The sequence below is a fragment of the Symphalangus syndactylus genome, chromosome 1 (assembly GCF_028878055.3).
Source record: "Symphalangus syndactylus isolate Jambi chromosome 1, NHGRI_mSymSyn1-v2.1_pri, whole genome shotgun sequence".
Lineage (NCBI taxonomy): Eukaryota > Metazoa > Chordata > Mammalia > Primates > Hylobatidae > Symphalangus > Symphalangus syndactylus.
Genome location: NC_072423.2, coordinates 7,561,231 through 7,576,026, shown reverse-complemented (window position 1 = coordinate 7,576,026; position 14,796 = coordinate 7,561,231). Strand labels below are relative to the sequence as shown.

Genomic DNA, 14,796 nt, shown 5'->3' with positions numbered 1-14,796 from the left:
CCTGCGCTGACGTCGGATTCTCTCCTGCACTAGGCAAGGGCCTCACGTCGCTGGCTCCAAGGTCTTATTTTCCTCGGGGAAGGGGAGAGTCGCCAGCTCCTTGGCACGAGCTCGTGGGGCTGGGGTGAGGGCCAGAGGGTCTGGGGGGCCAGGCCTTTATGCTCCCACGTCAGCCATTGAAAGAAAAGCTGTGGGCTTTTGTTTTGGGCAGCATTGACTGTGCCGGAATCCTGAAACTCAGAAACTCCGACATTGAACTTCGGAAAGGAGAGACGGACATCGGGAGGAAGAACACACGGGTACGGCTGGTGTTCCGCGTTCACGTCCCGCAGCCCAGCGGCCGCACACTGTCCCTGCAGGTGGCCTCCAACCCCATCGAATGCTGTAAGTGGACGTCCGTGCGCCGGCAGGGGAGGAAACCATCCCGTCCCACGCGCTTCGCTGTCTCACCCTCTCTCAGCTTTTCGTTTGTGTAGACTTGGGACTGAACTGTTCCCACCAAACCCACCACAGTGTGTGGCCATGAGGGGTCTGAGTTGATCATGGCTGAGTTATCGCCTGTGGCCCTCCCGGGGGACCCCGGCTCTGGCTCCTCTGATGGCCAAGCATGGCCAGGGAAAGCGGTGTGGGCCGGGGCTGCCCCCGTGCTGTGCTGACCTTTGCGTATTTGTGCGATGACTGTGATTTGAGTGAAATTGGCTGAGTCTTAGGAGGATATTTTGATGACTTCTTCAGAACGAGGTGGAGACCATCAGGATGAAGTGTGCACGGCTTCTCCCCTAGAAGTAGCGGCATCCACAGGGGTCAGCCCGCAGGCCGTGGCGGCGCTTGTTCTGGGTGGGTCGGCTCATGCGTGACCTGCTGGATACCACGCGTGTGCCCCAGGCCGCCCACCCAGGACAGGCCCTCACTGCCCCTCTCCCTCTGACGCAGCCCAGCGCTCGGCTCAGGAGCTGCCTCTGGTGGAGAAGCAGAGCACGGACAGCTATCCAGTCGTGGGCGGGAAGAAGATGGTCCTGTCCGGCCACAACTTCCTGCAGGACTCCAAGGTCATTTTCGTGGAGAAAGCCCCAGGTATGCTCTTCACCAGGGGCCATCTGCGGCCTGGGCTTCGGCGCTGGTGGGAACCGGTTCCTGGTCGGTGGAGCAGGACCCACCTGTGCACAGTCACCAGGATGCGGCCTACGGGTTGCGGCACGGAGCAGAGGCTCTGCGTGGCCTGTGTCTGCGTCCAGCTGTGGGTTTTTGTGTGAGCCGACAGCTGTGCTGCTGAAGGGAGGAGGTGGATGTTTATTTCTGGGGCCGCCAAGGCCACTGCACACACGTCGCTGCTGATATGCAGGGAGCCCGCGGGCTGGGGACGCAGAGGAGTGCGAAAGGCGTTTGCTGGCTTTGCCAGGGTCCTCCATCTGCAGAGAATGGACGCTTCGGGGGTCACTTAGCAGCAGGGCAGGAGGGAGCTCCCCTCCAGGGCCTTCCCCTCCTGCCAGCATTCCTGAGGTCGGAGGCAGGGATGGTGTGGGTGCTGCAGATGGCGGGAGCTGGGGTGGTCTTTAATGCCACGGCCATGGTGTGTGTGAGGCCCTTGTGCCCTGAGGGCCCAGGTCACCCCTGTCTCCAGGTGTTGTGCTGGCCCAGCCTGGAAGCTCTGGGGCTGAACTCGGAAGGGCAGCGGGGGCGTCCTCGGAGTGATGTTCCTCCTGGGGCCGTCACGCCTGTGGTTCTGTGCTGCCCGCGGGAGACGCTGTCCTGCGGAGATTGGGCTCACAGAGTGGCTCCCAGCCCAGGTCAGTTCCATGCAGATGCCGGGCCCCAGCGCTGTCATCCCAGAGGGGGGCCTTGCCAGCTCCAAGCAGAGCGTGTGAACACAGTGGGCTGCACTGACGGGAAACTGGCATTGCAGGGAGAGTGGGCACCAGTGTAGCTGGGCACAGGGACCCTAGCCCAGCCCTCAAGGGGGTTCAGGCAGAGTGGGCCTGACTCTCTGCAAAGCCTGCCGTGAGCTCTCTGGTTTTGGGGGTCCCTGGTGCCTTGCTGGGCCTCTGCCCAGGGTGGGCCAGGTGAGGGGCACGCCCCCACAAGGCCTGTTTTGTGATTTTTTTTTCTTTTTTACATTTACCAATTGGAATTTCTTTACACTTACTCCGATCCCTGGAAACCACGGAGGCATTCAGCCTTGATAATTGGGTCTTGATTTATACAGTTTGTCGGAAACTTAAGTGCTTCAATCACAATAGGCTTTAGAGGTCTTTCACGTCTTGGCTAACTTGGCTTCCTATAGAATCAGGGCATAATTGAAAAACATGTTTTAAATTATAGAGAAAACCAACTAAGGGCAGTGATCAGGAAGCCATTTGTATTGCCCGTGCCTTCTCAGGAGGAGGCTAATTTTGAAATAATTTGCCCTTCAGAGCTTTCAGTGTGTGTCCACGCGTTGGCGGAGAAGCACTTTGCTCACAGTGTAGGGAGGCACTTGGGCCAAGACTGGCCAGAACCGTGGCTCCCAGGTTCTGCCTCTCAAAGCCCAAGCCTGAACAGCCTTCTTGTGGTTTCTTCTGCCCAGAGAGGCTTGGGCACCTTGGCAGAGCCCCCGCTGAACGCAGTCAGCAGAGGTGTCCTAGCTCCTGCCCTAGCCGAGTTACTGCGCTGAGTCGGTGCCATAGTGCCGTGGGGAAGGGCAGCCACCAGCCTGCAAGGGCAGGGAGCCAAGGGGATGCAGGACCAGCCCTGGCCTCATGCGGCCGCCCCCACAGGCAGCCCCTCCTGCCTTCATCATCACTGTGAGCTGTGGGGTCAGCAGGCTGGAGGGCTGCCTGTTCTGCCCTTAAGCTGGGCTGCCACAGCCACACTTCTGGGCAATGCCAGTTTGTCTGCCCATGTCCTCCTCTTGTCCCATGAGGTCAGGGTGGGTCTCTGACCCTCTCCCAGCACCAGCCGGTGTCTGGTATACAGCAGGCGAGCCGTAAATGAATAGGTGCTGTGCTTGAGAGCACGTGAAGCTGTGAATACTGTGGGGATGAAGCCAGACCACGTTTATAATTTTATTCTTTATAGTTGAATAAGATAATTTGCATATTCAGACACACACAAGCACATTGCATGTTTTCAAAAGCGGAGAACAAATATCTACATAATTTTCTTCCTCCACTTCCGGCTTCTCAGGCGGGAGCCGTCGCTTACAGCACGTGCTGATGTGCAGTGACAGGTTGGTGCAGAAGGCCCCACATCTCATCCTGGGACTAGAGAAACCACTAAACTGAATTTAAATTAAAAACACAGTTGCCCTCTTGTCTTCTGATGGGATCGTCTGGTCTGTTGAAAGTTCTGTTTTAGACTGCTCTTGCAGATGGAACCACAGCCGGGTGTGAGCCTGGGAGGTTCGTGCTGAGGATATCTGTCAGTAGGGCAGTTGAAGTGGCTTCTCCAGGAAGGGCCCCTGCGTCTCTTGCTGTCTTGCTATTCCGAGGGTGCGGACGCTTGTAGCGGTTGTGAATGTTGGCTCTGGACACAGGCTGGGGTCGGCTCCACCCTGGCCTTCTCTGGAGTACGTAGGAAGCTCATTGTCCAGGCCAGCTCAGCCTCTGTGTCTCGGCCAGGCCACCTTCAGCTGCTGTGGGTTCACAGCATCTCTGAGCTTTGGGAAGTTTTGGATGGAGTGGCTCTGCCGCCCTGGAAGGCTGGGAGAACCTGGTGTTGGGGCCTTCTGAGGAAGGGAATCCCTGCAGCAGGGCTGCACCGCAGGGAACCGGCTGGGCAAGGGCATGGCTCGCCATAGCCTGGGTGCCGGGTCCCTCTGGGATGCTCCAGCAGGGCGGGAGGAGGGTGGGTGTTTGAGCCTCAGCATGCGCTCCATGGAGCTTCCTCCCAGGTCTCTCAGGGGGGTGCAAAAGGCCAGGGGCGGAGTCAGCCTTTCTTTAAGGACTTGGTTTGCAGCTTTCTCGGAAAACGGTATTTTCCAATGATGAAAGTCTGTGCGGAATGTTCGTCCAGGAGGCAGGTTGGCTGTGGGGAGCCGAGGGCCGGGTGTCAGTTTAGAAGCCCCTGGTAGCATCACAAGAACCCCCAGTTTCCAAGGCTGCAGGGGTTCAGCTGCAGGAAGTGGGAACCACACCCCTCTCCCACCCGCACCCCTCTCCCACCCGCACCCCTCCCTGCCTTCACACCCGCACCCCTCCCCTCCTGTTAAAGATCACCGTGTCTCTCTTCCGATGTGTGATGTGAGGCACCTCTCTGTACACGTGTGAACGTTGAAGTGGCTGAGGGACACACTAACGTTCAACATAAATGAAATGCCCAAAAAACGCCCGCATGAAACGCGAGCTCAGCCTGCGTCTAGAGCTTGGCTGAGATGAGACAGAAAGTGCAAGTTTCTGAGATTTGGATGCATCAAACATGAGCCAGTTCTTAATGCTGGAGCCGAACAACCTCCTTTTCTTAAGTCATGTGTCTACTCTGGTGCCGTTTTTTAAAAACATCAGTGAAGCCTGTTTTGGTGTCGTCGCCACACAGAAGCCACACTACGACGCCGGGGGTGAAAACTCCCACTCCGTTTGCCGGCGATCGCGCAACAAGCAGGGCTCAGCAGGTGGAGCTTTGCAGGTCTCGTCAGTGGCCATTTCTCTGGCCGCCATGACTGGCAGGTCAGCTGGGGCCTGAATGGCCGGCATCTCCTTCTTCAGGTAATCAGGACCCCTCTACGTGGCCTCACAGGGCCCCTCTGGGGAGGCAGCCTGGCATCTCACAGTTGGCCCGGGCTCCCGGGAAGCAGAGACCGGCTGTGCCAGGGCTCCTAGGCCCAGGCCTGGACCCAGTGCCGTGCCAGCCACCACACCAGGGGCCCTGCCCAGGTTCACAGGGAGACACACAGAAATGCGGGAGGCTGGGGGGCCCACGTGGTGGAATCGAGTAGCCAGAGCCCTGCAGCTGCCCAGGCCCCTCCCGGAGGCCCCCAGCCCAGCACATGTAGAGCCCTCCCTGAGAAACCCCAGACAGCCAGGTTCACCCCAAACCCAACATGGTGGGACCCCAGCTCGCCACCCCCGCTCACAGCCGCCCCATCCTCTGGCCCTGGACATTACCACGTGGAGAAGACAGGCCTGTGGGCAGGCACTAGCCACACTGCAGGAGATGCAGGCCGGGTTTCCAGATTTCTCCACACAACAGCAGGCGGAGGGCCTGCCTCCCACCTCACTGGGAAGGCCAGGACTCCAAATCTGGGCCAAATGTATGTTGTTATTTTTTAAATAAAGGGACCAAAGGCCCGGGCCTTTCCGAGGCTGCCACGGGACCGTGACCGGTGTGGTTCCCGGGTCTTCCACAAGCTCTGACAGGCACCTGGCAGTTGCTTTGGGAGGCTCTGCCCTGCAGCCACAGAGCTTAGCTGGGAGCTGGCAGGACACTTACAAGGACACGGAACTGTCACAGAACCACCGTGGTTTTGGGCTGTCACGGAATCACCGTGGCCTTGGCAGCTGCTGGTCCTACGCCACGACACACACATTCACCACGGCGAGTGGGGGGTGCACGTCCCCAGGCAGAGGCCATGTCATCCAGGTGCAGGAAGTGCCAGGCAAGGACCCTCCTGTCTGCCCAGGGAGCCGCGTCAGAGGAATCCCCAGGTCTGAAGCCACTCCCTCTGGGCTCATCTTCAGGTTCCTGCAAGGCCAGGGGGGAGGTTCATCCACCCCAGGGTGTCGCGGAAGCCCAGAGGTCCCTGCAGGCCCCAATCTCCCCAAAGAGGCATCAGTGCCCACTGGCTACCCTGCCCCTCTCCTCCTCCAGCTGCCCCTGCTCCTCGTTTTCCTAGGGTCTGGTTCTTTCTCGCAGGCGGGGAGGAGGTGAGAGTCAGGGCCCGTGTAAGGCAGACCTAATGGCACTGGCCCTTTCGGCCCTTGCTGTCCCTCCTCTGTCCCTTGTGGAAGGTCTCGGCCTGGGGCAGAGGAGCAGGCTGAGGAGGGAGGTGGCGTCCAGGTGGGTGGTGGGGTCTGTGGCCTGTTTTAGTTGTGCGGGATGTAGGCCGAGAGAGATGGACCCCGGGGATGGCTGCCTCTGTGGCATCTCCGTGGCATCTCCGTGGCATGCCCTCTGACGGGGCTGGATGAGCAAGGAGGACATGGCTGGGAATTCCCAGCTCCAGCATCCGCGGCACGGGCAACCTCCCTGTATGGAGCAGCTCAGCTGTCGCCTCCTGAAGATGTTGGATGCCAGCCCCGAAGGCAGCATCGTAATGACAAAACCTTCAGAGGTGTCCAGCCCAACAGTTTAAAGGCCAAATGCAGATCTTCCAGATTTGTGTTTTCAGGGTGGAGGTGACACTGCTGGGCGCCTGGACATCACTGTTGCTGCTTGCTCCAAGAGACAGCAGAGTTGGGGCTCCTTTGTCACCACATGGCGTCTTTGGGAGCAGGGCAGGTGGCCGGGCTGACCCCCAGTCTTCTCTGTTTGCTCCCAGAGACCATACAGAGAAGGCAAGGAGGGCAGCGCCCAGGGAAGAGACACCTGCCCATCTCTTCTTCATGTCCTGTGGATGGCTTAGTGGCCCAAGATGGCCCAGGACCCCTAGAATTGAGTGATGACCCCACAGTTCTTGTCAAGCCGCATTCTGAATAGTGCTAGGGGGGACTCTCAGGCTCCCCCTGCCTGGGCCCCGCTGGTGTGGGGAGGCTACCCATCACGTCAGTCCCCACTGCAGGAGGAGGGGCCGGGCTTCTGGCTCCCCTCCCTTCTCAGGCCTTTTGGGGTCACACATGACAAAACCACCCATGATCATGTTGGCTAATTTCTTTTTTATATCAGCTTTATTGAGATGTGATCTATACACCAATTAATTCACTCAAAGTGTATAATTCAGTGGGTTTTGGTGGCTTCACAGAATTGCGCAGCCATCACCAATTTCAGAACATTTTCTTGTCCCCAGAAAGAAACCTTTGCCCATGAGCGGCCACCCCTGCTCTCCCTTCCCTGCCCCGGCCCCGACAACCCTGATGCCCCCTCGCCGTGGCCTCACCTGGTCTGGCTGCTCCTTCTGGCCTGCTGGGAAACCCCAACCTGCCAGCTGCGATGCCTGGCAGCTTCCATGGAGCGTGGCATCCTCCGTGTTCCCTCGTTGGTGTGGGTCGGGGGGTGGGGTCCTCAGGTCCCCTCGTTGGCGCGGGTCGGGATGTGGGGTCTTTCTGTGGCTGAGGGAAGCCCACCGTGTGGCTGCCCACACCCATCTGTCAATGGCACTGGGCCATGTCCACCCTGTAGAGATGATCGTGGAAAAGCCGCCATGAACCTCAGTGCGTGAGTCCTGTGTGGACGCCTGCCTGTCTCCTGAGCGCATGCCTCAGTGTGAAAGGGCTGTGGGTCACAGGGTGGCTCTGTGTGAGGCCCTGCAGGCTGATGTGCAGTGCGGCCGGGTGGCTGTTTCCCCTCCAGGATCTTCTCTGGGAGCCAGGCTGGGGCAGACTCCTGGGGGAGAGCCGGGGATGGATGACAGACACCCCAGGGATGCTCGCTTCTGGGCATGAGAACGCCGTGGGGTGCACGGCACGAGGTTGCCTCAGGGAGCAGGGCACGAGGATGCTGCGGGACCCAGGGCAGGAAGACACCACCGGGTGCAGGACAGGAGGACGCCGCGGGGTGCAGGGCACGGAGCAGGGCAGGAGGCGCCGTGGGGAGCAGGGCACGAGGATGCTGTGGGACCTAGGGCAGGAGGACGCCGCGGGGTGCAAGGCAGGAGACGCCGTGGGGAGCAGGGCTCGAGGGCACTGTGGGACACAGGGACACGGCTGCTTCCACCAGCGGCCCTCGTGGCTTTCTTTGTGGAAACAGTGGCTCAGCGTCAGCGCCGGCGTGGGGGTGGCCCGGCTCCGGGCGGCGGGTCCTGGCTGGTCTGGGAGGCTCCTGGGCTGCAGGCCTGCCTGTGTGGAAACCTCGCGGGTGTGGCAGGGAGGCCTCCGATGACTCAGACTGCAGGGAATTCCCTAATGATCTGGAATATTTTTACTCCTGCACTCAGGCAGTTTCCTACTGAGGACTCGGAGCTCTGATAAGGCTGAACACAAAGGCCCTTTCAGGACCGGCTGCCTTCCTTCCTGCCAGGGGCTGAGTTTTGAACAGTGCGGGGGCTGGCCCTGCCCGCCCGGGCCTCCACGGAGCTGGGAGCCGCCATGGCGATGCTCTTGCCGGCGGGACACGGCGCTACATCTCCTTTCCTGAGATGCGAGGGTATTTCTATCTTTCAACAGCCTCAGCGCTTTGTCTTGTTCTGGAAGCAATTGCTAGACAGACATTTCTGGCCATGAATATATATTGCCTTTGAACAACAATTACTTTATGATCCTTAAGCAGAAACAGAAAGCCTGCCCTCACCCTTACCCTGGTCGACTGTGAAACGGCCACAGACGTTGGAGACCATGGGGAGAGGCCCCGCCTCCGAGAGGGAAGGCCACAGGCGCTGGCTCAGCCGGGGTCTTTGAGGACGGCAGGGATGTTTGTTGGTTCCCCACACTTTTAGGGGAAGTCTAAGCGTATCTGCTCCCACCTGCGCAGGAATTGCTGGGTGCAGGCGCTCCCAGGTGTGCGGTGGAGGCTGCTCCATGGCAGGTGCTGAGCTGGGCCTGGCTGGACACTCAGACGTGGCTCCCCTTGGGGCTGCTCCAGCAAAGATGGTTCCCTTCAGGCCCACGAGGCACGGGAGGAAAAAGACGCCTCCATGCCATCGTTCCATTTGCTTTTCATGGACTCACCACTGCGGGACAGCCACCTGGAGGAGGCCGAGGGGGAGACGGCTGGAGTCCCTCTCCCTTCTTGGAACATAAAGAGAGGAATAGGCTGTGTTGGCCTCGGCTGCAAAAATGGTGTCCCCTCGGAGTGTCGTTAAATGCGACGTCCTAGCCCTGCCTGCGCCTCAGTGTCCCTCCTGCTCAGCACAGTCACTGAACCTCCCTCCCCTTGCCGGCAACAAAGGCCTACACAGCCTCAGGGAAATTCCTAGGGAAGCTGAAGCTGTGACTCTCAGCTTCTCGGGCTGGGCAGAGAGCAAACTGTAGCCTGTTGTGCCCAGGAGCTTCAGAGGATCACAGCCTTTTGTGGGGTGTGGACGGGGCCTTACCCCAAAGATGGGCTTTGTCATAAGAAAACTTCAAAAGTCATTTTTAAAAGGTGCCAAACAACCAGAAGACTTAGTTACACACGAGTGATTTGGATTTTTATGAAGTGGGGTGGAGGGGCTGCTGAGCGGTGCGTCTGGGTGGGGGGCTTCTGGGAATCCACTGGCACCAGCACCTGTGCTGGAGTGAAAACGCCTTTTCTTCCCAGCTCCTGAGCTTTCCAGGGCCTGGAGGACTTGCTTGCCTTCAAGCGCACCTGAGTGTATTTTTTAGTTTCCTTTATTTTTTCCTAGAGGAGAGATGGATGCCAGGCTCTATGGAGTGGGTTCATCGGGTGGGTAATTTGCGTGGGTAATTGGACCTCGGGCCTCCCGGGCCAGCGTGGCCAGGGCTCAGCTGGGCGGCTCTGGGGTCCTGTGTGACTCACATTTCCTCTCCACCCTCCACCCAGGCAGCAGCCCGGCACTGTAACAGAGAAAAAGGAGATTTTGTCTGATTTATCAGTAATTGAGGGTTTGTAACAGACACACATTTTCTTCTTTGGAGACAGAGCATAAGGATAAACTTAAGTGTGTATACCTGTAACTGTTCATCTTGGGAACAGACTTTATTTTGGAGAAGATAAAAGACAGGAAGAGACTCTGTAGGAGATTGACATCTGTTAATTCGAAATAATTCCCCAAATGCAGCCCATCTGAGGGGCCAGGTCGTGCACACACCCAGGCTGTGGTGGGGCCACCTTGGTCCGTGTGCGCCTGGAGCCCCCACTCTGCCAGGCGTGGAGCAGAGAGAACAACGCGTCCTTTCACTGCACCTCTGGGAGCCTTTTTATTTTTTAAAAACATGCAAATGGCCACTGGGGAAAGGCTAAAAATACCTCATGTTTTGCATTTCTGTCTCCTGATGGGCAAGAAGTTGTCAGAGGAAGGCTCTTCTCATTTACCCAGTGGTTCCTTTGCGCAGAGGCAGGGCCGGCGGCCAGGCCCTCATCCACCAGAGCAGCCCCCAGCACGAGCAGGCATCGCACCCCGGTGTGGAGCCCCCGGCCCCCATCACCACTCTTAGACCTCCTGCATCCCTGGGAGGCTGGGCTGGGGACTGCAAAGCCGGGCCCCAGGTCCACACACAGACGCCCTGCACATGCTCTGCGGATGGGGTACCTGCTCCCCCTCACCTGCTCTCCCTGGAGAGGGCGAGGCCATGGAGACCCTCCCGTGACCCATCCTGAGGTTGTGAGAGGCCAGCAGATGCAGGGCCAGGACGGATTCCTGAGGATGCCCCTGCCCTTTAGTCCCTCCCACCCCGGGCCAGGGTCAGGACAAGCCCTGAGCTGCCTGTCCTCAGCTTCCCCAGGCTCCCAGGGCAACTTTGGCGTTGAGCGTGGGGCCCTGCCAGGGCACGTGGCTCCTGAGGTGCTGCCCTCGACAAAAGCCCTGGGATGGGCCTACGTGAGTCTCCTGGAACAAGGCACCCTCCTGGCTCAGGGCCCTGGGTCTGGATCACGTGGGGGTGTCTGGGGAGGGGGCTCCCCACCACACAAAGTCACAGACGTTTCCTGCTCCTTTCTTCCAGATGGCCACCACGTCTGGGAGATGGAAGCGAAAACCGACCGTGACCTGTGCAAGCCGGTGAGTGCCTTTGGCGCGGCTGGAGCCACTGCGAGTTCCCAGGGCTTGGGAGGCTGGGGTCTGCTGGAGCCACTGCGGGTCCCCAGGGCCTCGGGAAGCTGGGGTTCTTGTTTGTTAAAATGAAACAAAAATAATGCATAGAGTAACAGAACCAGTAACAAACAGGATCACCAGGTACTTGCCAAAGCACCGTGTGCTGTCACCCAATGTGTCAGGGTCACGTCAGAGCTCTGGCGGCCAGGGACGGTGCTGGACAGGCCGAGGGCCACCTCACACACCCTGGTGCTGAGACAGCCCAGGGAAGGTCGTCTCACACGGACCCTCCCGCCCTTTGCTGTCCCCTTGCTGTCACGGTCACCTGGCACAGAGTGGGCCCCTGGGAGTCAGTGATGTGCTGAGTTCCCGGGGGGTGGCCAGCACCTACCCAGACCTGCTCGCAGCACCGAGGGCAGGGCTCTGCGGCATCCCCAGCAGGGACTCCTCACCCCGTCCTCCGAGGCCGCCGATCGCGCCAACCTCCCCTGTGATAGTGTCCCAGGCACAAGAGCCTGGGCGTGGCTCCCGGACTCGCGACTGGCCACAGCCTGTTAGTGGGCGGTGCACGTGTGCGGGGTCATGGCAGACGCATGGCCAGGTCACGCTTCTGTTGTCACTGGGCCGTTTCCAGCACCCCCAGTCACCTGTCACAGCTTCCCTGGCACCGCGTGCATGCGGTGGGTGCTTGAGAATAATGACCATCCTCAGATTGGAGATGACCTTTTGTCTGGATGGCTGTAGCTGCTCCACATCTCCTGCGCGGCGCCGGCTGCTGCGTGCGTCTCTCCCATCCCTGTGCTTGTGATCCATGTGCTCATGTTTAAAGTGGTTTCTTGGAGGCAACGTCTTCTTGGGTGGAGTCTTGGATCCTCTCTGACGCTGTCTTGTATTTGGCACATGGAGACCATTGATTTTTAGGTGTTTGGTTTTGTTTGTTTTTTTTTGTTTTTTGAAACAGTTTCACTCTTGTTGCCCAGTTTGGAGTGCAGTGGCGTGATCTCGGCTCACTGCAACCTCCACCTCCCGAGTAGCTGGGATTACAGGCATGCACCATCACGCCCAGCTAATTCTGTAATTTTAGTAGAGACGGGGTTTTGCCATGTTGGCCAGGCAGGTCTCGGACTCCCAACCTCAGGTGATCCGCCCGCCTCGGCCTCCCAAAGTGCTGGGATTACAGGCGTGAGCCACCGTGCCCGGACTCATGTTTACTTATTATCGATACAGTTGGATTGATCCCTACATTGGATTTTTTGAGTGTTCTTTTCAGTCCTATAAAAGCAGTAGAAATCTCTAGGCCAACATAAGATGCCACATGGCTCACAAGGGAGTTTTGAAGACATGAACGTGCTTCTGAGCTCAGCAGTGTGTGTCCCTGTGGGTCGGGGAGGTCTTGTGTACCCACTCAGTGTGCAGGTGGAAGCTGATCCGTTCAGAAACCTCAGGGAAGAGCCCATCTCGGGCGGCTGGAGGCAGGTGGACAGGACACCGGGTGGGGAGGTGGGGTCTTGAGGTCGTCTCATGTTGGTGGGATGGTTGGTGGCCTCCACGGAGAGTGGTGCTGGCACCTTCACTCCCTGTCCCGAGAGGCGGCTCTGTCAGAAAGCAGCGTCTTCCACCCTGTGACTTCGGTGCCCTTCCCCCAAGGACCCATCCCCTTCCCAGAACCTTTTCAAAGTGGTTATCAGATGGAAAAGGTTCCTGCCTGGCCCTGGGTGAAGTGAGCTCACCTGCACATTCAGTGGTGCTCAGGCCTGCCCTGAAGCTCCCAGCACTCACAGGGCTCCAGTTCAATGCTGTCGCTTTTCTTGCCTTCACCTGAGAAGCCCCTCAAGGAAAGCTGGAGGCCCCAGGGCAGGCCGGCATTCAGAGGAAGGAAGGAGTCCCGGCCTACACGGCTCGTTGTCTGCAGAACCAGCAAGTCAGGGTGCTCAGAAGGGTCCTGGGAACGGCCGGCCACAGGCAGAGGCAGCCGGAGCTGCTGTACCGGCCTCTCCTCCCCGCAGCCCGTTCCCGTGTCGATACCGGCCTCTCCTCCCCGCAGCCCGTTCCCGTGTCCATACCGGCCTCTCCTCCCCGCAGCCCGTTCCCGTGTCCATACCGGCCTCTCCTCCCCGCAGCCCGTTCCCGTGTCCATACCGGCCTCTCCTCCCCGCAGCCCGTTCCCGTGTCCATACCGGCCTCTCCTCCCCGCAGCCCGTTCCCGTGTCCATACCGGCCTCTCCTCCCCGCAGCCCGTTCCCATGTCCATACCGGCCTCCCCTCCTCGCAGCCCGTTCCCGTGTCCATACCGGCCTCTCCTCTCTGTAGCCCGTTCCCGTGTCCATACTGGCCTCTCCTCCCCATGGCCATTTCCTGTGCCCAGAAGGTCTGTGGCTCCCCGCTGGCCGGGTGTTTGCAACTGCCCAGGGGGCTGGTAGCCTTTGTTCATGGGGTCATTGCCAGGCCTCCCCACCCACCGGGTGTCTGATTCATTCCTCCCCACTGGGCTGCCCTTGCTCTGCTGTGCATCTGTGCTGAGTACACTGACATCTGGCTCTCCGTCCCTCTGCCTGCGGGCAGTGTACCCTGGTGCCTGGCCTCATGCTGCCCACCTTCCCTAGTCCTGGCTCTGTCGGGGTCTCCACAGGCTTCAACAGCCCCGCACATGCACGCAGGATGGGGGACGCAGGATGGGGGATGCGCGATGCCGGAGCTGGTCTGCCCAGCCGCTGGCCTGCCCTGTCCCCCTAGGCAGGGAGAGCAGCCAGGAGGAGCCGTGAGCCTTTCCTCATTGAAAACAATCCCAGCCAAGACGACATCCACATTCTCTGTGATTTTCTGTTTTACTTTTGACACTGGCATATTTCGAAGGAAGCTTAACAGCTGTATGTTTTAAAAGAAACTTAAGAGCACATGTGAAAAATTATGTACTTCAAGTTTACTGGTTGTTTTTTTTGTTTGTTTGTTTTTTGTTTTTTTGAGACAGTCTCGCTCTGTCACCCAGATTGGAGTACAGTGGCTCGATCTCAGCTCATTGCAGCCTCCGCCTCCCAGGTTCAACCGATTCTCATGCCTCAGTCTCCCGAGTATCTAGGACTTAAGGCACCAGCCACTATGCCTGGCTAATGTTTTTGTATTTTTTTTTTTAGTAGAGACGGGGTTTCACCATGTTGTCCAGGCTGGTCTTGAACTCCTGACTGCAGGTGATCACCTCGGCCTCCCAAAGTGCTGGGATTACAGGCGTGAGCCACCGTGCCTGGCCTACTGTTTCATTTTTAATCTCTTAAATGGAGTTTGCTTTAATACATATTTTTTCTCATCATAAAGGAACTTCATACTCATCGTGGACATTTGGACATATAAAAAAGGAAATAAAACCTAGCGTAGTCTCACCAACTTAGACATAACCACTGCTGGCATTGGGCATGCGTCCTGCTCCATTTGCTGCTGTGTGTGTGTATGTTCACACATATATTGTGTATATATGTGTTTCTCTGTGTGTGTATGTGTGTGTGTGTGTGTGTATATATATATATATATATATATATATTTTTTTTTTTTTTTTTTTTTTTTTTTTGAGACAGGGTCTTGCTCTGTCATCCAGGCTGGAGTCCAGTGGCTTGATCGCAGCTCACTGCAGCCTCCACCTCCTGGGCTGAAGCAATTCTCATGCCTCAGCCTCGCCAGTAGCTGGGGACACAGGTGTGCCCTATCCTGCCCAGCTAAGTTTTAAATTTTTGTAGAGATGGGGCCTCGCAGTGTTGCCCGGGCTGGTCCTGAACTCCTGGGCTCAAGCAGTCCTCCCGCCTGGGCCTCCCAAAGTGCTGGGATGACAGGTGTGAACCACCGTGCCCGCCTGTGCATATTTTGTAAACAAAATGGGATGTGCTGTGTCTATGGTTTTTGTACTTTCTATAAGTAAGTGTATGAGCTTCATCTCAACAGTGGAGTTTAAAGCAGGTTGCGTAGGTGCTGGTGCCGTTTGGAGCCCGTGTTTTTTCCGGTATGGACGAGTTTCCCTCTCCCTTCCTGTTCTTCCGTGTTTCTTCTTTATCACT

At 58.1% G+C, this 14,796-nt stretch overlaps 1 protein-coding gene across 6 annotated transcripts in view; it reads left to right on the top strand.

Annotated features, from left to right (window-relative positions):
- The window catches only part of NFATC1 (nuclear factor of activated T cells 1), a 129,042-nt gene that overhangs the window by 55,682 nt on the left and 58,564 nt on the right, over positions 1 to 14,796 (top strand). For all 6 annotated transcript variants that reach the window (XM_055295824.2, XM_055295806.2, XM_055295815.2 and 3 more), the window contains 3 exons: positions 212 to 384; positions 934 to 1,074; positions 10,668 to 10,723. In XM_055295824.2, the coding sequence (XP_055151799.2) occupies positions 212 to 384; positions 934 to 1,074; positions 10,668 to 10,723 (370 nt within the window). The remainder of the gene's footprint in view (positions 1 to 211; positions 385 to 933; positions 1,075 to 10,667; positions 10,724 to 14,796) is intronic.